The 19673-nt window shown below is 49.0% G+C and overlaps 2 protein-coding genes, 1 long non-coding RNA gene and 1 other non-coding gene across 5 annotated transcripts in view; 3 read left to right on the top strand and 1 right to left on the bottom strand.

Annotated features, from left to right (window-relative positions):
* CCM2 (CCM2 scaffold protein) overlaps positions 1–2505 on the bottom strand; it is a 29820-nt gene extending 27315 nt beyond the window's left edge. The window contains exon 1 of the mRNA XM_063303204.1: positions 2294–2505. Coding sequence (XP_063159274.1) covers positions 2294–2323 — 30 coding nt within the window. The 5' untranslated portion in view covers positions 2324–2505. The remainder of the gene's footprint in view (positions 1–2293) is intronic.
* Positions 2506–3074: 569 nt separating this feature from the next.
* LOC134497516 (uncharacterized) lies at positions 3075–6430 on the top strand. The gene is made up of 4 exons (XR_010067921.1): positions 3075–3518; positions 5245–5369; positions 5556–5787; positions 6325–6430. It is a non-coding gene; the product is annotated as an uncharacterized LOC134497516 (long non-coding RNA).
* On the top strand, positions 5023–5160 carry LOC134498140 (small nucleolar RNA SNORA9). The gene has a single exon (XR_010068006.1). It is a non-coding gene; the product is annotated as a small nucleolar RNA SNORA9 (small nucleolar RNA).
* Positions 6431–9671: 3241 nt separating the features above from the next.
* The window catches only part of MYO1G (myosin IG), a 68350-nt gene continuing 58348 nt past the window's right edge, over positions 9672–19673 (top strand). For both annotated transcript variants that reach the window (XR_010067922.1, XM_063303217.1), the window contains exons 1-4: positions 9672–9826; positions 14653–14861; positions 17244–17337; positions 17698–17863. Coding sequence is in view for 1 of the 2 variants with exons in the window: in XM_063303217.1 (XP_063159287.1) it covers positions 9732–9826; positions 14653–14861; positions 17244–17337; positions 17698–17863 (564 nt within the window). In the remaining variant the exon portion in view is untranslated. The remainder of the gene's footprint in view (positions 9827–14652; positions 14862–17243; positions 17338–17697; positions 17864–19673) is intronic.

The raw sequence follows: 19673 nt of genomic DNA, 5'->3' as shown, positions 1-19673 counted from the left end.
ATATTTATTCCCTTCAGTTCTGCTCGCTAACCTCTGGATTGCCAGCGAATCTCCCTCCACAGCTGCCACCATGAACTACAGAAGAGTAGGACAGCAACACGCCTCCTTGTTGAACTCTTGAATTGGCACGTAGAAAGTGTTCTTCACCATTAAAATAGGACAGTAATAATAGAGCAGTCCCTGCAGGCATTTCTAACCTCAAAACATTCCACCAGGTCTAGGGGGAAAAAATGGGATGGCAATTGCCCTGCTTCAGAATTATGCTGGTGCTCTCTCAGACAGGGAAGAAGTGCTTCACTCATCAGTAATAATTCTAACATGGAAAATCCATCCCTCTGAAGAATTTCCAACTGTTAAGATGCATTTCTGAATTCTTGAGTGCCTCCGAAATCTTGTTCTCATTTTGGCTTTCCGCTCTCAGCTCGGGAATGTAGTTTCTCAGCCAAAGTCGCCCTTTCTTTCAGTATCTGAGATGAACTTATCTTGGAACAAAATGAGATCAAAAGTGCCGTGACGCTTTAAGGGAGATTGTGTAAAGGGGTAGTTGCTGTGATATAAACGAATACACCTACCAACCTGAAATTCTCCCTGTGTGAGAAACGCCCTCCACCCCAAAAGACATCTTGCCCTCATTCTCAGTTTTAGGAGCAAGATCACATTGATGCTTTTTAATTGCTTTTGCGAAGCCTTGAATCGCTCCAATGTCATTCAGCTCATTGGCTTTTATCCGGTCAAGAGGCAGAAACTTTCGTATCAATGCAATCCACCCTACATTTGAGAAATCCTGTCCTGTGTTTTCGGGCACAGAACCTTAGTAGAGCTTTCAGGAAGCAAGTGCTGATGATTAAGGGTAGACAGCATAATTATAGCGAAACAAAAAACAAATGGTATGTCTCAGTTGATGGAAAACTGAATGAGTCAGTAACTCTTATTTACAAGATTAAACATAGGTTTAGGATTTAATCGTCACTACCCTTGTTCAAAAACAAGAAAGAAATTGAGTGTTTGGGTTATGATTTCCTTGGAGAATAGGTGGTTTAAATTAAACATTTCTTTAAAATAACGTTCTCCATCCTTCCTCCAACAATTCCTAATTGCCCGAGACATGACTTTTGGGTTCCTTTTCATGGAATACTTCTTTGAGTTTGGGGGAAATGGAATATGCCCTTCGAATGTTGCATCAGGGTTAACTCAAATGCACCAGAATTCTTCTGATTTCTGTCCTTCTCATGGAAGAACAGAATACAAAATACTGCCCTGAATGAGTGCCTTCCATACCTTCTGAAGACAACAGATGCCTCCAGAAAGCCTGAACCCCGAAGAGAGCCCACCAGCTTCACAAACAGGCTAACCTACCCTAACCTCAACCAATCCCTTTTTCAAACCTATCCAAGGAGGAAGCCTTCAATACGCTGGGGGCGGGGGCTTCAGCTCGGACCAAGGACACCAAGGAGGGTTTGACAGGAGAGGATGACGTCATGCCTGAGGACGGCAGAAAACTCCCTTCTTGCTGGGGTCACCCTCTCAGGCCAGATGACTGGAAATTCAGCCCAGCCAAAAGAAAGGGCTTCTTCCTAAACCACGGAGTTGAATTCACCGCCCGGAATATGGGCAGGGAGCGGAATTAAAGCAGCCAAGGTGAGCTCGGGCTGCAGTCATGAGCTGGCACATCTAGCCACGCTGGTCCTGCATTTTGATCTAAAATAGGAGGAGGAAGGAGTATTCGGTATATTTGCCACCTTGAGTTATTTATAAAAATAATCAAGGTGGGATAAAAGGTCTAAAAACAAGAGGCTGCTATGGGGCAAGCGAAGAGGGAGAGAAGAAAAACTTTTCTCACGAGAGGGAGCCAAGCCCTGAAGCGCAGACACCGACGGGGGGAATCGGAGCCCCCCACGAACACCTCCCCGAGGCCAGCGAGGGGGAGAGAAAAAACCCCCCCAAATGGAGAAAAATTTATCCGTTTGAATGATCGGGCGGCCAGATCAGGAACGCCGCTGGCCCCGCAGCTGAGGGCCAACCCGGGGAAGCAGCCCCCAAACTCGGGGGGAGCGAAGCCCAGCCAGCACGGCCCCCCCAGGGGCCCCGACTGCATCCCCATGATGCCCGGGCGCGGAGGGGATGATGGACTCTGTAGTCCTTCTCCGGTTGGGGAAGGAGAGCCGAGGCGCCCCCGCTTCTGCTCTTCCCCGGGAGGGGGGCAGAGCGGCCCCTCCCCCGCGGGAAGCCCCTCCCCCCGCGCCCATATAAACAAACCCGCCAAGCGGCCCCACCCTCGGCCCCGCCCCCTCACCTTTTTGCCCCTCTTGCCTTCCTCCTCCATGTCTCAGGCGGGGCCCGGAGGCATCTCCCCGCCCGGGTCCCCTCTCCCCTCACTGCGCCGCCATAGCCGCCCCCGGAAGCCCAGGAGGCTCAAGCCGAGCCCGGGGAGGCGCCGCCGCCCCGGCAACAACTTTTCAATCCTGCCGCCATCTTGGGCGTCGGCTTCCCGGCGTGCACCGCGCCTTCCCCTCATTCAGGTCTGCCGCGAGCCGGGCCAACGTTCGGCTCCGGAGGACTGACGTCAGTCCTCCAAAGAAGAAGAAACGAAGAGAAGGCTGCCTGTCGGGGCCTCGGGCGCCTGCGCAAAGTGAAGGCTTTACCCCAAAGAGGCGGGGTAGATCTACGAATAATGCAGACAAATTCCGGTGCTGTAGAAGTCTTCATCCGCGGACCTGCAAAAGTTTATAAAAGTTATAGTAGTTTCTCAGACTTATTTTTCCAGAGAGCTGCGCAAACGGTATTTTACACTCTTGCCTGCTCTCTATTAATTCCTTCGCATATCTTCATCCCGCTGCCCTGTGTCAGAAATGAGTTCACGAAGTCCAATCGGAGACCGGAAGTCATTTTAACAAAGTAGCAAGTCTATATTCGCCATCCTCTTACTCCCGCCACAGCCCGATAATGATTGGCTGGTGCCCGTCGCCCCGCCTACGCCTTCTGAAAGGCGCGGGCTTCGAGAACGCCTTGAGCGAAACGGTAGGAGGCGGTTGGGCGCGGCAGGTCACGTGCGCAGTAGGGGCGGAGCAGTCGAAGGAGGGGAATGGCGAGCGGAGTCGCCGGACGGCCACGGGCCGCCATCCGCCTCCATCCGAAGCGGGGCGGGCGCCGGCTGCGGCCGGGAGCGGGGCGCGCAGGAGTGAGTCCCAAGCCGGGTTGATGGAGGGACTCTTGGCCGCGGTTGTCGTGGGTCCTTTGGCCGGGCCCGCCCTGCCCCGCCGGGCCCCGCCGGACTACGATCCCCAGGAGGCCGCGCGGCATCGCCCAAGTCTTCTCGGGCTGTTGGAGAACGGGGCGCTGCCGTGCATTTCCACGTTCGGCTCGTTTTAGCTGCCCGTTTGGAGCCGAGGCGCTTTCCGCCGGCAGCTGGCCACGTGGCGGGGGGGCAGAGAACGCGGTGTGGACTAGCGGCTTGATCGCCCCTTTGAAAACGAAGCTCAGAACGCTTAGAAGCCACGCGTTAGCTTTGGCTGCATGAAGTACGTGTATGTATTACGTGCGCGTGTGCATGGTCGTGCGTGGGTGGGTATAGCTCAGTGTTTTCTTCGCCTTGACAACTTCGGGCTGTGTGGACGTCAACTCCCTCCACACAGCTTGAAGTTGCCACGGTTGAGAAACACTGGGGTAGATAGCAGATACCTGTGTAGATAACGTGTGCACACGAGCATGCACACACACGTGTAGTGCTGTAGCGTTCGGCTTCTCCTGTTGTCTTAACTTCTGTGTAATTTGTTTGGATCGGTCCTTTCCGAGGGGGGCTGTTAGAAGGACCTTCCTGACAATAGTTCCGCAGAATGCCTGTACAGTGGTTCATTGCAGAGTGTGCATCCCAAGCCACAATGGTTTGTGAAAAGGTTTTGCATCCGTTGAGGGCCTGTTTTTAAAGAGTTTTCTTGCATTTTTGTTCGTTTTTTTTCCTTACATTTTATAGAATAGATCAGATGTCCTGGTATTTGCTGCCCAAGTGTTTGTGGACTTCTAAGCAATTCAATACAGGTAGTCCTCACTTAACAACCATTCATTTACTGACGGCGCTGGAAAAACTGACTTACGGCCAGTTCTCACACTTACGGCCACTGCAGAATCCCCACGGTCATGTGATCGTGATTTGGGTGCGTGGCAACCAGTTATGACGGTCGCAGTGTCCCATGGTCACCTGATCGCCATGTTTGACCTTCCCGGCCAGCTTCTGGCAAGCAAAATCGATGGGGAACCGCATGATTCGCTTAACAACCGCTGCAGAAAAGGTTGTATAATCAGGTCAAATTCACTTAATGACTGCTTTGCTTAGCAACAAAAATTACAGTCTCAGTTGTGGCCGTTAAGTGAGGACTACCTGTATTTTTATTTTATTTCATTGGGGAATGCAGTTCATGGGGCTGGTACAGGTAACTTTCGGTGGGACAGTAGCAGTCACCTGCCCCACAATTGCATGCCCCAGTGATCAATTTAACTTCTCTTGGCTTTTGCAGGACAGGATTTCCTCTGGGGACGGGGGCAGTTCCATAGAATCACAGGGTTGGAAGGGACCTTGGGGGCCTTCTAGTCCAAGCCCCTGCCCAGGAGTCCTCATACCACCTCGGACAAATGGTCGTCCAGTCTTCCCCATTTTGGGGGAAATCCCCCACATTTTCCCGTTTCATCTCTCTCTCAACAGCATTCCTTCCTCCCCTTTCAGGTTGCTGGTGATATTAGGGCTGCAGGGCTGTTTTGTGTGCTCAGAGAAGGGTATCTCACTTCTGGGGCGACCTTCCCTTTTGCTCCCTAAAGTCGAGGTCCCTTGAATTAATCGAGCAGCGTCAGATTGCTGAAGACGGGCGGAGGAGCCTGTGTTTATTTGGGGAAGTTCGCTTAGATAGTGTGAGTGGACTGCAGGATCCTCTCTGGGTATTAGCTGGGGCCTTCTCCCAAAGCTTGTCTCTGACGTGCTGCTGCTGCCCTGGGGTAGGATTGGCATCTGCTCTGGATAACGGTGATGCCCTCCCGCAAACCTTCCAGCATGGCTGGGTCTGCTTGGTGACCCTGATCATTCCTGTTGCGTTTGCAAGAGCAGGCACGGGACGGTTTGAGGCCTCACCCTGCGCTGATTTCAGGGAGAGGTTATAGAAATCTCGGACAAGCCCTTCCTAGAAACAGGCTAGAACTTGGCCAGGAATAACTTCTTCCCTCTAACTGAGCTCTTTCCCCGCTCTTTCTTCTGTGAAGAAGGATCTACTCCCATCTGTCCTCGCCATGGTGCTTGCCCAGTTGAAGGGACAACCAGTGAGGTGCCCCCAGGATGCTTTGGACACAAATTACCATCATCCCCAGCCATTATGGCCGCTTCTGAGGTAAGGCCTTGTGGGACTTGTGGTTCAAAGCAGTTGAAGTGTGCCAGGATCCCTAATTTTGCTCAGCATCTTGAGGTGACATTCCTTCTTTGAATCACTGGCAAAAGTTGGCATGCTGGCTAGGGAATTCTGGGACTTGAAGTCCACCCAGCTTAAACTTTTAACCAATCATTTGTTCTTCCATAGGCTCCTTTGGATCTTCTCTGGATCTCAAATCTACCAATTCTTCTACTGGGCTCCCACAGTTGCCTCCTTACAGCCCTGGAAGGCAGCGTGAGTTAGTTCAGGTTACATCTAGCAGTCTGGAGTGAGGATGGAGCGGGCCTTCGCCGAGGAGCCATTTCTCACCCGTTTCTGAGACGGTTCATTGTCCAATCCAGCTCTGAAGCTTTGTTTCTCTCTTCCGGCATGGTCAAAGGTAGATATTTTGGTCTCGATTGCCAATCTCTAGAAGCTTTATTGGAAGTATTGGCATGTTGCAAGAACCCAGTTATTTGGTGGGGGGGCTTGCTTGTTTCTGGACTTTGCAGGCCTTCCTGCGTGGTTCAGTTCTGCAGCAAAAGTTGTCTGAGCCTATGGAAGAACAAACGACTCGTTAAAATAAAGCTTTTGATTGTGATCTACAAAAGCTAAAGCAATTATTACTGCCACAATAATTCAGGTAGATTTTATTTGGGATCATGGGGATATCTGGAAACAAAGATTGATCGAACTCATCTGACCCATTTGTTTGACTGTGTTCTCTTCCTATTCAGAATATGATCTGTTTTGCATATCTGTGGGATTCTTGTGCGGGTCTGGGTGGAAAATTCAGGATTGAATGTCCTAAGAATCTTGAGTCCTACATAAAGAACTAGAGATTTAAATAATCTGTAGGTCCCTAATTCTCTGAAGTTTAGAAAGAGATGCGGAATTTGGTGATAATAAAGTTTCTAATGGGGTGGGTTACCCCTAGAAGCCATCACCTCTTCCCCACTACATCAGCCCGTCCCACCCGGTCGTGCGGAGAGGGCCTGCTGCGGACCCCGTCGGTAAGAGAATTCCATCTGGCGGGGTCCAGGAAGCGGGCCTTCTCCGCAATAGCTCCCGCCCTGTGGAACATGCTGCTCCCGGAGGTGAGGTTGTCCCTGGCCTTTCGGCGGAGTCTGAAGACCTGGTTCTGCCGCCTCGCTTGGGGTGGAGAGGGGAATAGAGTTACATGGGGATGGTTGTTATAGACCACTCCTCCCACACATGGCCTGTTTTAGATGCTTCACCGCTTGGATTTTTTATTCTTTATTTTTAATTTCTATTTATAGTATATTTACTGTATTTTGTTTTTTGTATTGTGATGGTTTTAATCACTTGTTGTAAACCCGCCCAGAGGCCTCCGACGGGAGGAGATGGGCGGGGATAAATTAGATAGATAGATAGATAAATGAATAAATAAATTTGCGTTTCTGTAGAAAGTAAAGACTTTTCGAACAGAGCCAGTTCCTGGTGACAGTCTAGGCTCGGCCATATGGTTTTCTTGGCAGCAATGCAAACCACGGTTTGCTGTTTCCCAGGGAAGGTTTTTTCACTGTTTCTAGCCTATAGCCCTGAGGCCTCCCATCCAGATATTAACAAGCCTGACTCCGCTTAGCTTCCAAGCTCAGAAGAAGTCAGCCAGGTGTTTCTTTACCTGTTTGTAAAAGGAAGTTGATGAGGTTAGCACCATGAGGTAAAACAGCCTTGTGGTAACTCTAAAACCTGGCAAATTATGTACAAGCTTTTGTGGGCTAAAATCCACTTCGTACAAATTTAATTTTGCTTTAACAGAGTAACAGCAGGTGCTCCTCCTGGTTTCTGGATGCTTCAAAGCATAAGGGTCACAGGCAGCATCTGAAAAGCAGCTGCTTCTGGCTCCTCCTGGCTGCACAGATGTTGGACCGTATCTCATGGTAGAAGTGAAACTTTTTCTGGACCCAAAATAATAATGAGGGGGTGGGGAAGTAATCCCTCGCAGAGATAAAAGCAGTGTTTGACCTTTAAAAAAAAAGACACAGGAGTGTCAGTGCATTTTTAAACATGGAGTGGGGTTCATTTTTGAAACAGTATGCATATTAAATGATGCTGAAATAAGTTGGAGTTGTCTTGCAGGAAGTAGCAAAGTTTTGCTTGGAAGAGAATACCTTTACACTCACAGGGTGTGAATTTTAAAGCGTGTGGTCTTGAAGCTCTCAGCTCCTGTGTTCCAGGTTGCCCTAGGAAGAGGCCGCGCCTGGTCACTGTGCTCCCTAGCTGTTTGGGCAGGGGCTTCCAGAACCCATCACCATGAGAGTCCACCCATCATCCACCAAGCGCATCTTGCCCTGAAGGCGGAAGGGGAAGTGGCTGTGGGCACCCGCAGGCCAGTCTCGGTTCCTTCTGAGTCATCGCAGCCTGGCTGAATTGAGACAGCTGAAATGAGGAAGTCTGTGGTTGACAAATGGAAGGTTCTTCAGAGAGAGATGACAATAAGGGCCGTGTTTGGCTCATGCCACTTGAGGGTATATGGGGGGTTTCCGCCTTCTTGAATTTAGGCTTCTGGAAAGAGATGAATGAAGCTCATCTCTCAGTCTCCTGAGAGGTCCTAAGCAACGGGGTAAAGGAAGGACCGCTTTGAACATTTGCAGCTGCCACCTGCGCTGTGATTCTCCGGGGGGGGTGTTCTCCTGTCGCTTAACAGAAAGAGGCGTGTCTGTATCTTCCCAGGGAACATTCAATAAAGAATAAATGACCCCATGTCTGGAGCAATCTGTCTCCCTTTGTTTTCATTTTTCAGCAAAAGGTACCATTGCAGCCAAAACATGTCTTTTCTCTCTGGGTGTGTTGTTATGCCTTCCCCAGCCTGGGGCCTGCAGAAGGGAATTGCTACTAAAAAACGTCCTCAGGTATCTCAACTGATGTAATTAGATTTCCTACTGTTTTATGTCTTCACTTGAGCTGCTTTTTTAGGCTGGCTTTTCAAAGAATTGGACCGGCCAGATGCCATGGCCAAGTGGTTCTATTTTTCTGCAGAACGTGGGCTTTGTGTACAGGTCCCCACTTGCGGGCTGAGCGTCCACGGGGCTCTTCTGTTGGGGAACGCGCTGCCTTCAAAGCCTGCTTGCAGTCAACACTGCGGCTGGTTTGAGGGTGGAGCAGCTGCCTTGCAAGCAGGTCGCGTGAGAAAGGGGAAGTGACGTTACCAACCGCAGGCCAGAGCCGAGCCTCAAAAGTGGCAAAACAGCTTCTGGCGGAAGACTTGCAATTTGAAGTCATCAGCTCAGGAAAGCTGGTGTCTTCAATAAAATTGGTTAGTTGGGAAGGGGCTATCGGGCCCCCTTCAGATTTTAGAGAACCAGTTTGGTGTAGAGGTGAAGGCAGCGTTTCTCAACCTTGGCAGCTTGAAGAGGTGCGGACTTCAACTCCCAGAATTCCCAAGTCCGTGGCCCATGACGACCCCAGGTGTAACACAGCGAAATGCCGTTTGGTCTCGCACCACATGCCCGGCTGTTCCAGTGTTGGCACCCATTGTTGCGGGGGCTGTATCATAGGGAGGAAGAAATTGGTAGAACGTGCCAAGTGGTGGAGAAACCAAGGTTTGAGTCGTAGCTGCTATTCCCACTGTTTCTGGGAGAGTGGGTGCCCCATCTTACTCTGCACGGTAATAACTTGGTTATGAGTTCCTTGTGACAGTTGGCCTTTTCCCCACCTGAATAAGCTCTTAGGTCTTTAAGCCAAGAGGGTTAAGTGTGCAAAGTTAGTGTGCCTTCTGCTGTAGAAACGGCCTAAGGATCTTGGCGGCACTTGGAAGTGAAATGCGTTTCGTTGCTTTGTGAAGGTGCCTCATCAGGAAGCAAGGGAGACATCTTACATCTTTAAATGCCTGATTTGACACCCTGCTTGTGCATCCCTTGCATAATTCAACTGACAAATGTTTCATTCCCCCAACCAACCCCTAAAATTTCAGATCTATGGAAACAGCCCTTAGTTTATATCTAGAGGGAGTCAGAAGTGACTGACTGAATCACAGCAACAACATAGGCAGTCCTCTTCACAGCTTCACTGTCTCAACAGACTCCTCTGGAGACATTAGATGTCCTCTCTGGTGATCTACATGGTTTAGGGTCCTAGGTGGGTGACTCTGGAGCCCTCTTCTCTAGAGGGAATCTATCCATCCTATCTGATCCACCCATAAAGAGATGTCCCAGGTTCTGACACATCAAGGGGGTGGACCTGGAAAGAGACAGTTATTTTTGCTAACCACAAGCTCCACCTCACTCGGAAGGAAACCACCCATTCTGACTCGCTCTTCTTTCCTCTGCTGAGGAGAACAGTTTTCTTTGCCCTGGCAAGTGGGCTACCTTCCCCAGGAACATGGCAGAGCAAGAGAGTCTAGAGTATGGAAAAGCTGACTTTGTTCTCCTGGACCAGGTCACTATGGAGGACTTCCTGGAGAATCTGAAGCTGAGGTAATATTTGGAAGGGGGAAAAAAGTGAATGATGGTGCTGGGGAAGCCATATCCTGTTTTGAGCAAAACCCAAGTGGTCTGTGGCATCCATTGCTTCAAGATGTTCTAAGGCAGGGTTCCCCAACCTTGGCCACTAAGCTGTGCGGACTTCAACTCCCAGAATTGAAAAGCAAAACTGGCTGGGGAATTCTGGGAGTTGAAGTCCGCACAGCTTAGAGTGGCCAAGGTTGGGGAACCCTTGTCTAAGGGACTTGTTCCAGAATAATCAAGTAGAGATTTCTGGAGCCTCATATAACTGATGGAGACCTTTTTCATTCTGTGCCCTCCCAACTGACGTTTACCAGCCTGCTGCCTCAGAACCTGGAGGCTGGCACAGCCATTGCCAATCTTGCAGCAGAGAGTTGTTACGTGGTGTGGCGGGAAAGTCCATCCTTCAGTCAAGCTGAAACTTCTGCCCATCCGCTGGGCAGCCCTGAGGTTTAATGTTGGAACTCAGAGTTGAACGTGGCTCCAGCTGTGAACATCTTACTCTAGAACAGACTTGGCTGGCAGAAGAAAGGGAACAGAGATGGTTAGGGGGGTAGAAAACTAGTTTTAGGAGGAATAATGCATATTGGGTGAAACATCTTCTGATAGAGTATGTCCAGAGCTGTAGCAGACAACTCTGTAAATCTGGTACTTTGAGAATGAAGAGTCCCATTCTTCAGGGGCATCCTGTCTCTAAACTTCTGTGGTTGGCTTGAACCAAGTCATTACCTAAAGAGAATTGAAGACCCCCTGTTCAGACTTTACTACTACTTACACAGGTATTGTACTAGCAAAATGCTAGCCTGCATGCCAGGGAAGAGAGATTTTGGACTGCATCTGGGAGAGAGACTTAGCTAGGACCACCAGGAGTTTCCCTCTCCCCCAAATCCCCTTCCTTTTCATTTTAAGGCCTCATCTATTCTAACTTCCTAACTCTGGATCTTTGTGGGAGAGAGCCATGCTGGTCTACGGTGACAAAAAATCAGAGGGCGTCCGGCAGCCCCTTTTCCAACTAACACGGTTTATTACAAGGCAGAAGCTTTTGTGAACTTGCTTCATTTGATGCATGGAATGACTTTTGACTTTGGGTCATGTGTCACTGAATATAGGGGGAACAACGGTGCTGAGAAAGAATTTAAATGATTCAAGAGTAAGGGGGTTTTGAAACAATCCAACACAGAAGTAGCACTCGTGAGGTGTGGCTGCACTTGCTTCTTGTTCGAAACAATACCATATGTGTGGTGAACAGTGCAGTTCTGGCCACCACATCTTGGCAAATGAAAGCATAGTTGGAGGAGAGCACCCAAGGTTATAACGGGCCCAGAAGGAAAACCTGAATGAGGAACGGTTGGATAAGTTTAGCCTGGAGAAGAGAAGACTGTGGGAAATCCCCGGAGGGCTGTCATGTAGAACAGGGTTCCTCAACCTCGGCAACTCTAAGCTGTGGGGATTTCAACTCCTTTGAGTTGAAGTCCACACAGCTTAGAGTTGCCGAGGTTGAGGAGCCCTGATGTAGAAGACAGAGCAGGATTGTTCTGAGTTGTGTCCAAAAACAAGTCAGAAAACAGTTGAGTTTAAATGACGAGGAAGCAGAGTTTGGGCGTCAGGAAGAATGTCCTCATGGTAGGATCCCTTCAACTGTGGAACTGCCTGGCTCTGGAGGTGGTGGGCTGTCCCTTGCTGGATCTGTGGTGGGGTGCTGTAGTGGGGGGTTCCTCCACTGGGTGGGGGTTGGAGAAGAAGAGCTCCAAGTTCCTTGCATTGCTTCCATTCTGTGATTCTGGGTGAGGGCAGGCATCATGGATTGTAGCGTCTTTCCAGCCTTCGTTGATCTCAGTTGAGTGGGGTCAGTCTTTGGTAATACAGGGGTGAGAAATCCCAGGGTTATCAGCTAGAGTGGGAAGTTGGGGGTGGGTGGGAAGTTTTTACACTGCTAAGAAAATGAAAGGGAAGGATCTGTGGGGTCATCAGGGTGAAGCTGAAGCTGCCGGAGAGCTGAAGAATCATCTCTTTGCCACCCACTAGCAGGCAGAGGAGCAAGTTCAGTTCCTCTTCCTTGGCGGCTCCCTCCTTACGTTTGATTTCCCCTCCCCATCAGCTCTCCTGGGATTGGTGGGGCCACTTGAAAGAAAATGTTGAATGGCTCATAGCTCAGCCGTTTCATTGGTCCTTGATGTCCCCAAGAGACCAATGGCCGGGCAAGGTCTGCAGAGCCACCTCCCCACCGGGTGAAAGAAGGCAGGTTTTGCATCTTTGGGATTTGCATTTGGGCAGGTGTGCAAATTCCTCAGCTGCCACTTCTGTTCACAGCCTCCCCCTTGTAGGGCTGACAAATGAACTAGCCAAGCGTGTCTCACTTGCGGCTCTTCTCTGCAGGAAACAAAGATGTCCTTATTTCTAAGCGGCTGTTGGCACTGCGAGCATCAGCTGGACTGAACTCTGTATAAGAACCACTTTGCATGCCAAGCTTGTTGGGGGGCAGCCCTTTTGCTTACCAATTTCCCTCCTTCGGGGCCCTGGGGAGGTACCAGCCTTGTCCCTGCAATTCCAGAGGGACAGATGGTGGCTTTTGCTACAAGGAAGGATGATGCCGCTTCTACGGAAGCCCCACCCACCCATTTTTTTTCCCAGTGGGGTAGCCATGCTAGTTCTTGCCGCAGAAGCCAAGGGAATATAGTGGCAGCTTAAAAATAAATAAATCAACTTCTTGGGCAAGTTTTTAGAAGACATGGTGCTCTTCTCCTGACACCCTCCTGAAGTATGTGTGGTGTGCATGAGAAAGAGAACGTAACTCTGCTCCTCCTGTTGAGACAACACCCTCTTCATCTGATGAAGTTCCTCTTGGATCCCCAAAAGCTTTTGCGATCATCTTTAAAGGGCAACAAAGCTCCAGAGTTTCTCTTTCCGTTAGGAGGGTTTTGCTGGTCCTGTGACCTTTCTTTTCTGCCAGCAAGAGGTTGGGATTCTGTTGGAAAATTCCTCTAGGTTATTTCCAGTTTAGAGTGCCACCAGCACACTTCCTCTATCCCAGTGTTTCTCAACCTTGGCCGCTGGAAGATGTGTGGACTTCAACTCCCAGAATTCCCCAGCCAGCATGGGTGGCTGGGGAATCCTGGGAGTTATCCACACATTTTCCAGCGGCCAAGGTTGAGAAACACTGGTCTATCCAGATTAGTGCAAGGACACCCACCATCTGGTTCAGCTAGGGGGGGAAAAGCTAATTAGGAAAGGGTTAGCTTTTGGTAATTCCAGCTTTAGCCCCTTCATGTACTTAGCAGCAGCAGAATAGATATGGAAAGTAGGACACCAGGGAATCCCTTCTCTATTCTGCCCCACGAAGAAACAATTTGGTGGATGGAGACGGTGGGGCCGACGTTACCAACCAGAAGACACTTTATTGTGCTTAACAGGCTTGGATTCTTTCTTTCTGCTGCCCTGTTTTGCTCAGGGCTATACCTTCATGTTCTTAATGTCTTTATGGTTCAAATAATTTTCAGCTTTGAGAGACTCAAGACTGCCACTTTTTCAATGCGTGGACATCATGTCCCCCCAAACAGCTACCCCCTGAAGTCGGTTGGGCCAAAGAGTGTTGTTGTAGGGGGGACATGATGTCCATGCGTTGAAAAAATGGGGTGGTCCCTTGTTGGAAAGAGGAAGAAACTGTGGAGTCCTTGGTGCTCTCTGAGCCTTGTTGTCTTCTTGCGGACGTTTGGGTGGGCAGTTATAGAGCATTAGGAGTTCCCATGGTGCCTGGGAGAAGCTCACCAGCAAGTGATGGAAATCTCCACCCCAAGCACCTCATAATCTCACATGTGAACTGTTGCCATGGGCTCTACAAGAGGCTGCCCTTGAAGACCACTTGGAAGCTTTAGCTGATCCAAAATGTGGTGGCACGAGCATTGATGGGCAGCCTGGTACACCCATTGGACACCACTGCTCTGTGAGCTGCACTGGATCCTACAGGGCTTCCGGGTGCAATTCACCTAGAAAGCACTTCAGAATTGGTGCTGAAGACAGCATGAAAGTATTAAAAATCACAGTAAACCATCTCCACAAGCAACCCACCCCCAGTGTCAAACTACCAGCTCAGCAGGCCCTTTCCCCACATTGAGAGTCTCCCCAGAGTGTCTGTGTATGAGCCAGGAAAACCTCCTGAAGGTTGGGGCCACCACAGAGACAATCCATAGGTCTCCCACCTTGCCTTCGTGGGGAGAAGACAGCTCTTGGGCTTTGGAGAAGGCAGTTGGTGCTCTACAGGTCTGTTCCTGGTACTACCAGCCTTCTTCCCCGTCTTGGCTGACGCACCCAGGGCGGTTCTAGCCAACCACCCTTCCTTTTGCTTACAGGAAGGGGCTGATTTCTTAACCATGAAGCAGATTCTCATCAAAACAGATAAGAGAAGAGCTTCCATCACCACCACCAACCCTGAGTCCTGCAAGTAGCAAAGTGAGGGATGGGCAGAGGCAGCATTAGCTGGGTGCCCTATTCAGAAGAGCCAGGGGAACAGAAGGTGGCAGGCCCAAGACTCCATGCCTTTCCTGAGCAGAGAGACACTCCAGGAAGCTTGGACGAATTCATCTTCAATTGTTCACCTACTTCTTCTTCCCCCTGAACTTTTGCGGTGCCCTTTCCACACTGGCCAGATGTTTCCTCCTAAAGTTAGCCTCCTAACAATAAAACGTGCTGCTTTCCCCAAACCGGTGGCGTCCAGGCGTATTCCAAAATCCATCACCTAGCATAGCCACTGCAGTGTTGCATACAGGATGCCTTCCTAACTCTGTTCTCTTTGGCCACCCAAGGTTTGAGAAGGGGCGCATCTACACATACATTGGGGAAGTTGTGGTCTCCATGAATCCATACAAACAACTGGAGCTTTATGGGAAGGATGTGATTGAGCATTATCGGGGTCGAGAGTTGTACGAGAGGCCACCTCATCTCTATGCAGTGGCTGATGCAGCGTACAAAGCCATGAAGCGCCGGGCCATGGACACCTGCATCGTCATCTCAGGTATGTCTCCTCTCTCTCTCCCTTTTTCTTTCCTGATCCAAAAAAGGCGGGTTTCTGCCTTTCGTAGCATGGTTACCCAATTGTAGAAATCATAGTTGATTAATCAAGTTGGATGTTAGCTTGACGTTGATGACAGATGAATGCTTAAGTGAATACAAGAGCTCTGAAATAAGATTCCTTCCGGCCTTCCTCTGTTTCAAAAATGCATGATCAACCTTTGCCCCCCTCCTGTCCTCCCCATGTACTGGATTTCAAGTTAACCCTTGGTGGGACACCAACTCACCTGGAGGGCACCGGGAGAGACACGTATGCAGTAAAGATGCAGACCAATTAAGTGGGGGGAATCTCTTTGGTCAATTCAATATTTTTTAACCATTTAATCAAACCGATTCACCCTGGCAGCTTTATTCTTTTAGGAATGGGCTACTATTGTTGCTTACCTTAATGATTAAGCTCGTGTCTGAATCACCACATCTTGCACTGCTGCAGTTCTTGGTTTTGGCGTTTGAGGGCGGCAGAAATTTCACTGCCCTCCTAGGGGACAACCAGAGTGCTGAACTTTAGGAGAAGTAGCCTTTCTTGGTCTAGATCCTTCTGTTTTGCCTGTTTTGTACCTGCTTGGATAGGATGGTCCAGAGGAAGCAGGATGTTTGTTAAGTGGGTGATAACTGATTGGCCGGTGAGTTGCCTGCTGGTTCTCTTACCCATGTGTTGGTAGCTTCCTGTGTGAACGGTGGTGCTGACAGCCGAATGACACGATGGCTTGTTTGGAGGGTGGTGTTCTTTTCCCACACTTCTTCACTAATGACGCTTATTTATCATGAGACGTCTGCAACCTCAAAACCAAGTTCAGAGAACCTCAGTAATGCCATGGACCAACCCTGAGCTACTCATGTTCCTTACCACTGGCTCATCCAGTCATAGCTCCAGCACGTATTTTCAAGGCCAAGTCCCCTTTGCCAGGAACAGATGATGCAATAATCGAGATAAGAGTCATGGAGTCTGTGCAGAACCTCAGAGGGAAACTTTGGGGCCCCTCTAATTAGGAGGGGCACCCCTTTTGTACATGGGTGTGTCTTCTGCTCCAAAGTTTCCCAGTCCTTTTAAAGGGTGTCTCACCAGGATGGGTGGCAAATGCTTTGAGTAAGTCTTACTAAAACCCACGTCACTTATATCTAACTCTGACATGCAGTAAAATGTGGCAATATCCTCAGGAATGTTACACAGGCGTACAGGTAGTCCTCACTTAATGACCATTCATTTAGTGATGGTTCAGACTTACAACAATGCTGAAAAAACTGACTTACAACCAGTGCTCACCCTTACGACCATTGCAGTGTCCCCATGGTCATGTGATCACGATTTGGGCACTTGGCGACTGCTTCACATTTATGACCATTGGCAGCATCCTGCTGTCACGTGACCACCATGTCCGACATTCCCAGCCAGCTTCTAGCAAGCAAAATCAATGGGGAACCGCGTGATTCACTTAATGACCACGTGGTTTGCTTAACTACCGCAGTGATTCGGTTAATGACCACTGCAAAAAAGGTTGTAAAATTGGGTCAGATTCACTTAATGACCGCTTAGCTTAGCAACTGAAATTCCAGTCTCAGTTGTGGTCGTTAAGTGAGGACTACCGGTAGATAGAGAATAGGTGTAACTAGAAAATAAATACATTTTTTAATGCTACCCATAGTCGAACGAAACCTTAGCACTCTTCAGAGTTAAAGAAACATGGCAGAGATCATTCTCTGTGATGATAGGTTTTTTTTAAACTAAGATTGGTTGCCGTATTGATTGTAAGATTCATAAAACCAATCAATCCAGAGTTTTAAGTCAAGGCGCTAATTATCAGGCACAAATTGTCCTACTTTGGACACATTATGCAAAAAAACTTGAGAAGTCCATAGTGCTGGGAAAGATGGAAGGGAAGAGAAGAAGGGGACAGCCAGCAGCAAGCGGGAGGGACTCAGTCGCAGCATCAATGGGTGCAACGTCGGAAGACTGAAAGACCAGTCTGGGGGCAGATCCTCCTGGAGAAGGTCTGTCTAGGTGGTTGATAAGAATCTGCACCCACTTGATGGCACATTATTGATCAAGGCTGTAGGGCAGTGTTTCTCAACCTTGGCCCCTTTCAGATGTGTGGACTTCAACTCCCAGAATCCCCCAGCCAGCTTTGCTGGCTGGGGAATTCTGGGAGTTGAAGTCCACTCATCTGAAAGGGGCCAAGGTTGAGAAACACGGCTGTAGGGTGTGAGCCAGAAACACAGCGCACACACACTGCATGGTCCATTCCACCAAGATTCGGGTGCTCCTGTGGATCAGCCTGTCTTTGCTGATAAAAAAACTGTCCCCTGCTTGTATTATGGTCTCTTTTAGGAGAAAGTGGGGCTGGAAAGACGGAGGCCAGCAAGTACATCATGCAGTATATTGCTGCAATCACAAATCCCAGCCAGAGGGCTGAAGTGGAAAAGTAAGTGACTTTAGCGATAATAATTCCCCAGCCAGCATGCTTTAAGATGAGTGGACTTTAACTCCCAGAATTCCCCAGCCAGCCTTAAAGTTGCTAAGGTTGAGAAATGCTGCTCTAGGGTGCAGTGGCTAGGACAGGAAACGGGGCTGGAAATGTATGAAATAAACTAAGTATACCCCTCCCCACTCTTTTCTTTCTTTTTCCTCACAACCCTGCGAAGTAGGTTAGGCAAAGAGAAGGCAAATGGCCCATTGGGGGCCAGAAGGAGCCCTAGAACCCCACTTGAAGGCCAGGTGTAACCCCTGCACCCCAGCAACTCTTTTGCATTTCTGTTCTTCCCCGGTCCCCCGCTTTCTGCAGGGTAAAAAACATCTTGCTGAAATCCAACCGTGTCCTGGAGGCCTTTGGCAACGCCAAGACCAGCCGCAACGACAACTCCAGCCGGTTTGGCAAGTACATGGACATCAATTTTGACTTCAAAGGAGATCCCACCGGAGGACACATCAGCAACTACTTGTTAGAAAAGGTACAGGGGACTCAGGCCCTGGAGTTTTGGGTTGATGATGAACTTGGGGGTGATAAATGGGCTTCCAACATTAATGGAGGTGAAATTTTGCATCCCAAAGTTTGTTGTTGTTTATTCGTTCAGTCGCTTCCGACTCTTCGTGACTTCATGGACCAGCCCACACCAGAGCTTCCTGTCGGTCGTCAACACCCCCAGCTCCCCCAGGGACAAGTCCGTCACCTCCAGAATATCATCCATCCACCTTGCCCTTGGTCGGCCCCTCTTCCTTTTGCCCTCCACTCTCCCCAGCATCAGCATCTTCTCCAGGGTGTCCTGTCTTCTCATTATGTGGCCAAAGTACTTCAGTTTTGCCTTTAATATCATTCCCTCCAGTGAGCAGTCTGGCTTGATTTCCTGGAGGATGGACTGGTTGGATCTTCTGGCAGTCCAAGGCACTCTCAGGATTTTCCTCCAACACCACAGTTCAAAAGCATCGATCTTCCTTCTCTCAGCCTTCCTTATGGTCCAGCTCTCACAGCCATATGTTACTTCGGGGAACACCATTGCTTTAACTATGCGGGCCTTTGTTGTCAGTGTGATGTCTCTGCTTTTGACTATTTTATCGAGATTGGTCATTGCTCTTCTCCCAAGGATTAAGCGTCTTCTGATTTCCTGACTGCAGTCAGCATCCGCAGTAATCTTCACACCTAGGAATACAAAGTCTTTCACTGCTTCTACATTTTCTCCCTCTATTTGCCAGTTATCAAGCAAGCTGGTTGCCATAATCTTGGTTTTTTTGAGGTTTAGCTGCAAGCCAGCTTTTGCACTTTCTTCTTTCACCTTCATCATAAGGTTCCTCAGTTCCTCTTCGCTTTCAGCCATCAAAGTGGTATCATCTGCATATCTGAGACTGTTAATGTTTCCTCCAGCGATTTTAACTCCAGCCTTGGATTCCTCAAGTCCAGCTTGTCGCATGATGTGTTCTGCGTACAAGTTGAATAGGTAGGGTGAGAGTACACAGCCCTGCCGTACTCCTTTCCCATCTTAAACCAGTCCGTTGTTCCGTGGTCTGTTCTTACTGTTGCTACTTGGTTGTTATACAGATTCTTCAGGAGGCATACAAGATGACTTGGTATCCCCATACCGCTAAGAACTTGCCACAATTTGTTCTGGTCCACACAGTCAGAAGCTTTAGAATAGTCAATAAAGCAGAAATAGATGTTTTTCTGAAACTCCCTGGCTTTTTCCATTATCCAGCGGATATTGGCAATTTGGTCCCTAGTTCCTCTGCCTTTTCTGAACCCAGCTTGTACATCTGGCAATTCTCGCTCCATGAATGCTGAAGTCTACCTTGCAGGATCTTGAGCATTACCTTACTGGCATGTGAAATGAATGCCACTGTTCGATAGCTTGAACATTCTTTAGTGTTTCCCTTTGTTGGTATGGGGATATAAGTTGATTTTTTCCAATCTGATGGCCATTCTTGTGTTTTCCAAATTTGCTGGCATATAGCATGCATTACCTTGACAGCATCATCTTGCAAGATTTTGAACAGTTCAGCTGGGATGCCGTCGTCTCCTGCTGCCTTGTTATTAGCAATGCTTCTTAAGGCCCACTCAACCTCACTCTTCAGGATGTCTGGCTCTAGCTCCCTGACCACACTGTCAAAGCTATCCCCGATACTGTTATCCTTCCTATACAGGTCTTCCGTATATTCTTGCCACCTTTTCTTGATCTCTTCTTCTTCTGTTAGGTCCTTGCCATCTTTGTTTTTGATCACACCCATTTTTGCCTGGAATTTACCTCCGATGTTTCTAATTTTCTGGAAGAA

This window comes from Candoia aspera, chromosome 4 (genome assembly GCF_035149785.1).
Source record: "Candoia aspera isolate rCanAsp1 chromosome 4, rCanAsp1.hap2, whole genome shotgun sequence".
NCBI classification, from domain to species: Eukaryota; Metazoa; Chordata; class Lepidosauria; order Squamata; family Boidae; genus Candoia; species Candoia aspera.
The sequence above is the reverse complement of the archived record's forward strand: the minus strand, read 5'-3'. Positions and strand labels throughout refer to the sequence as shown.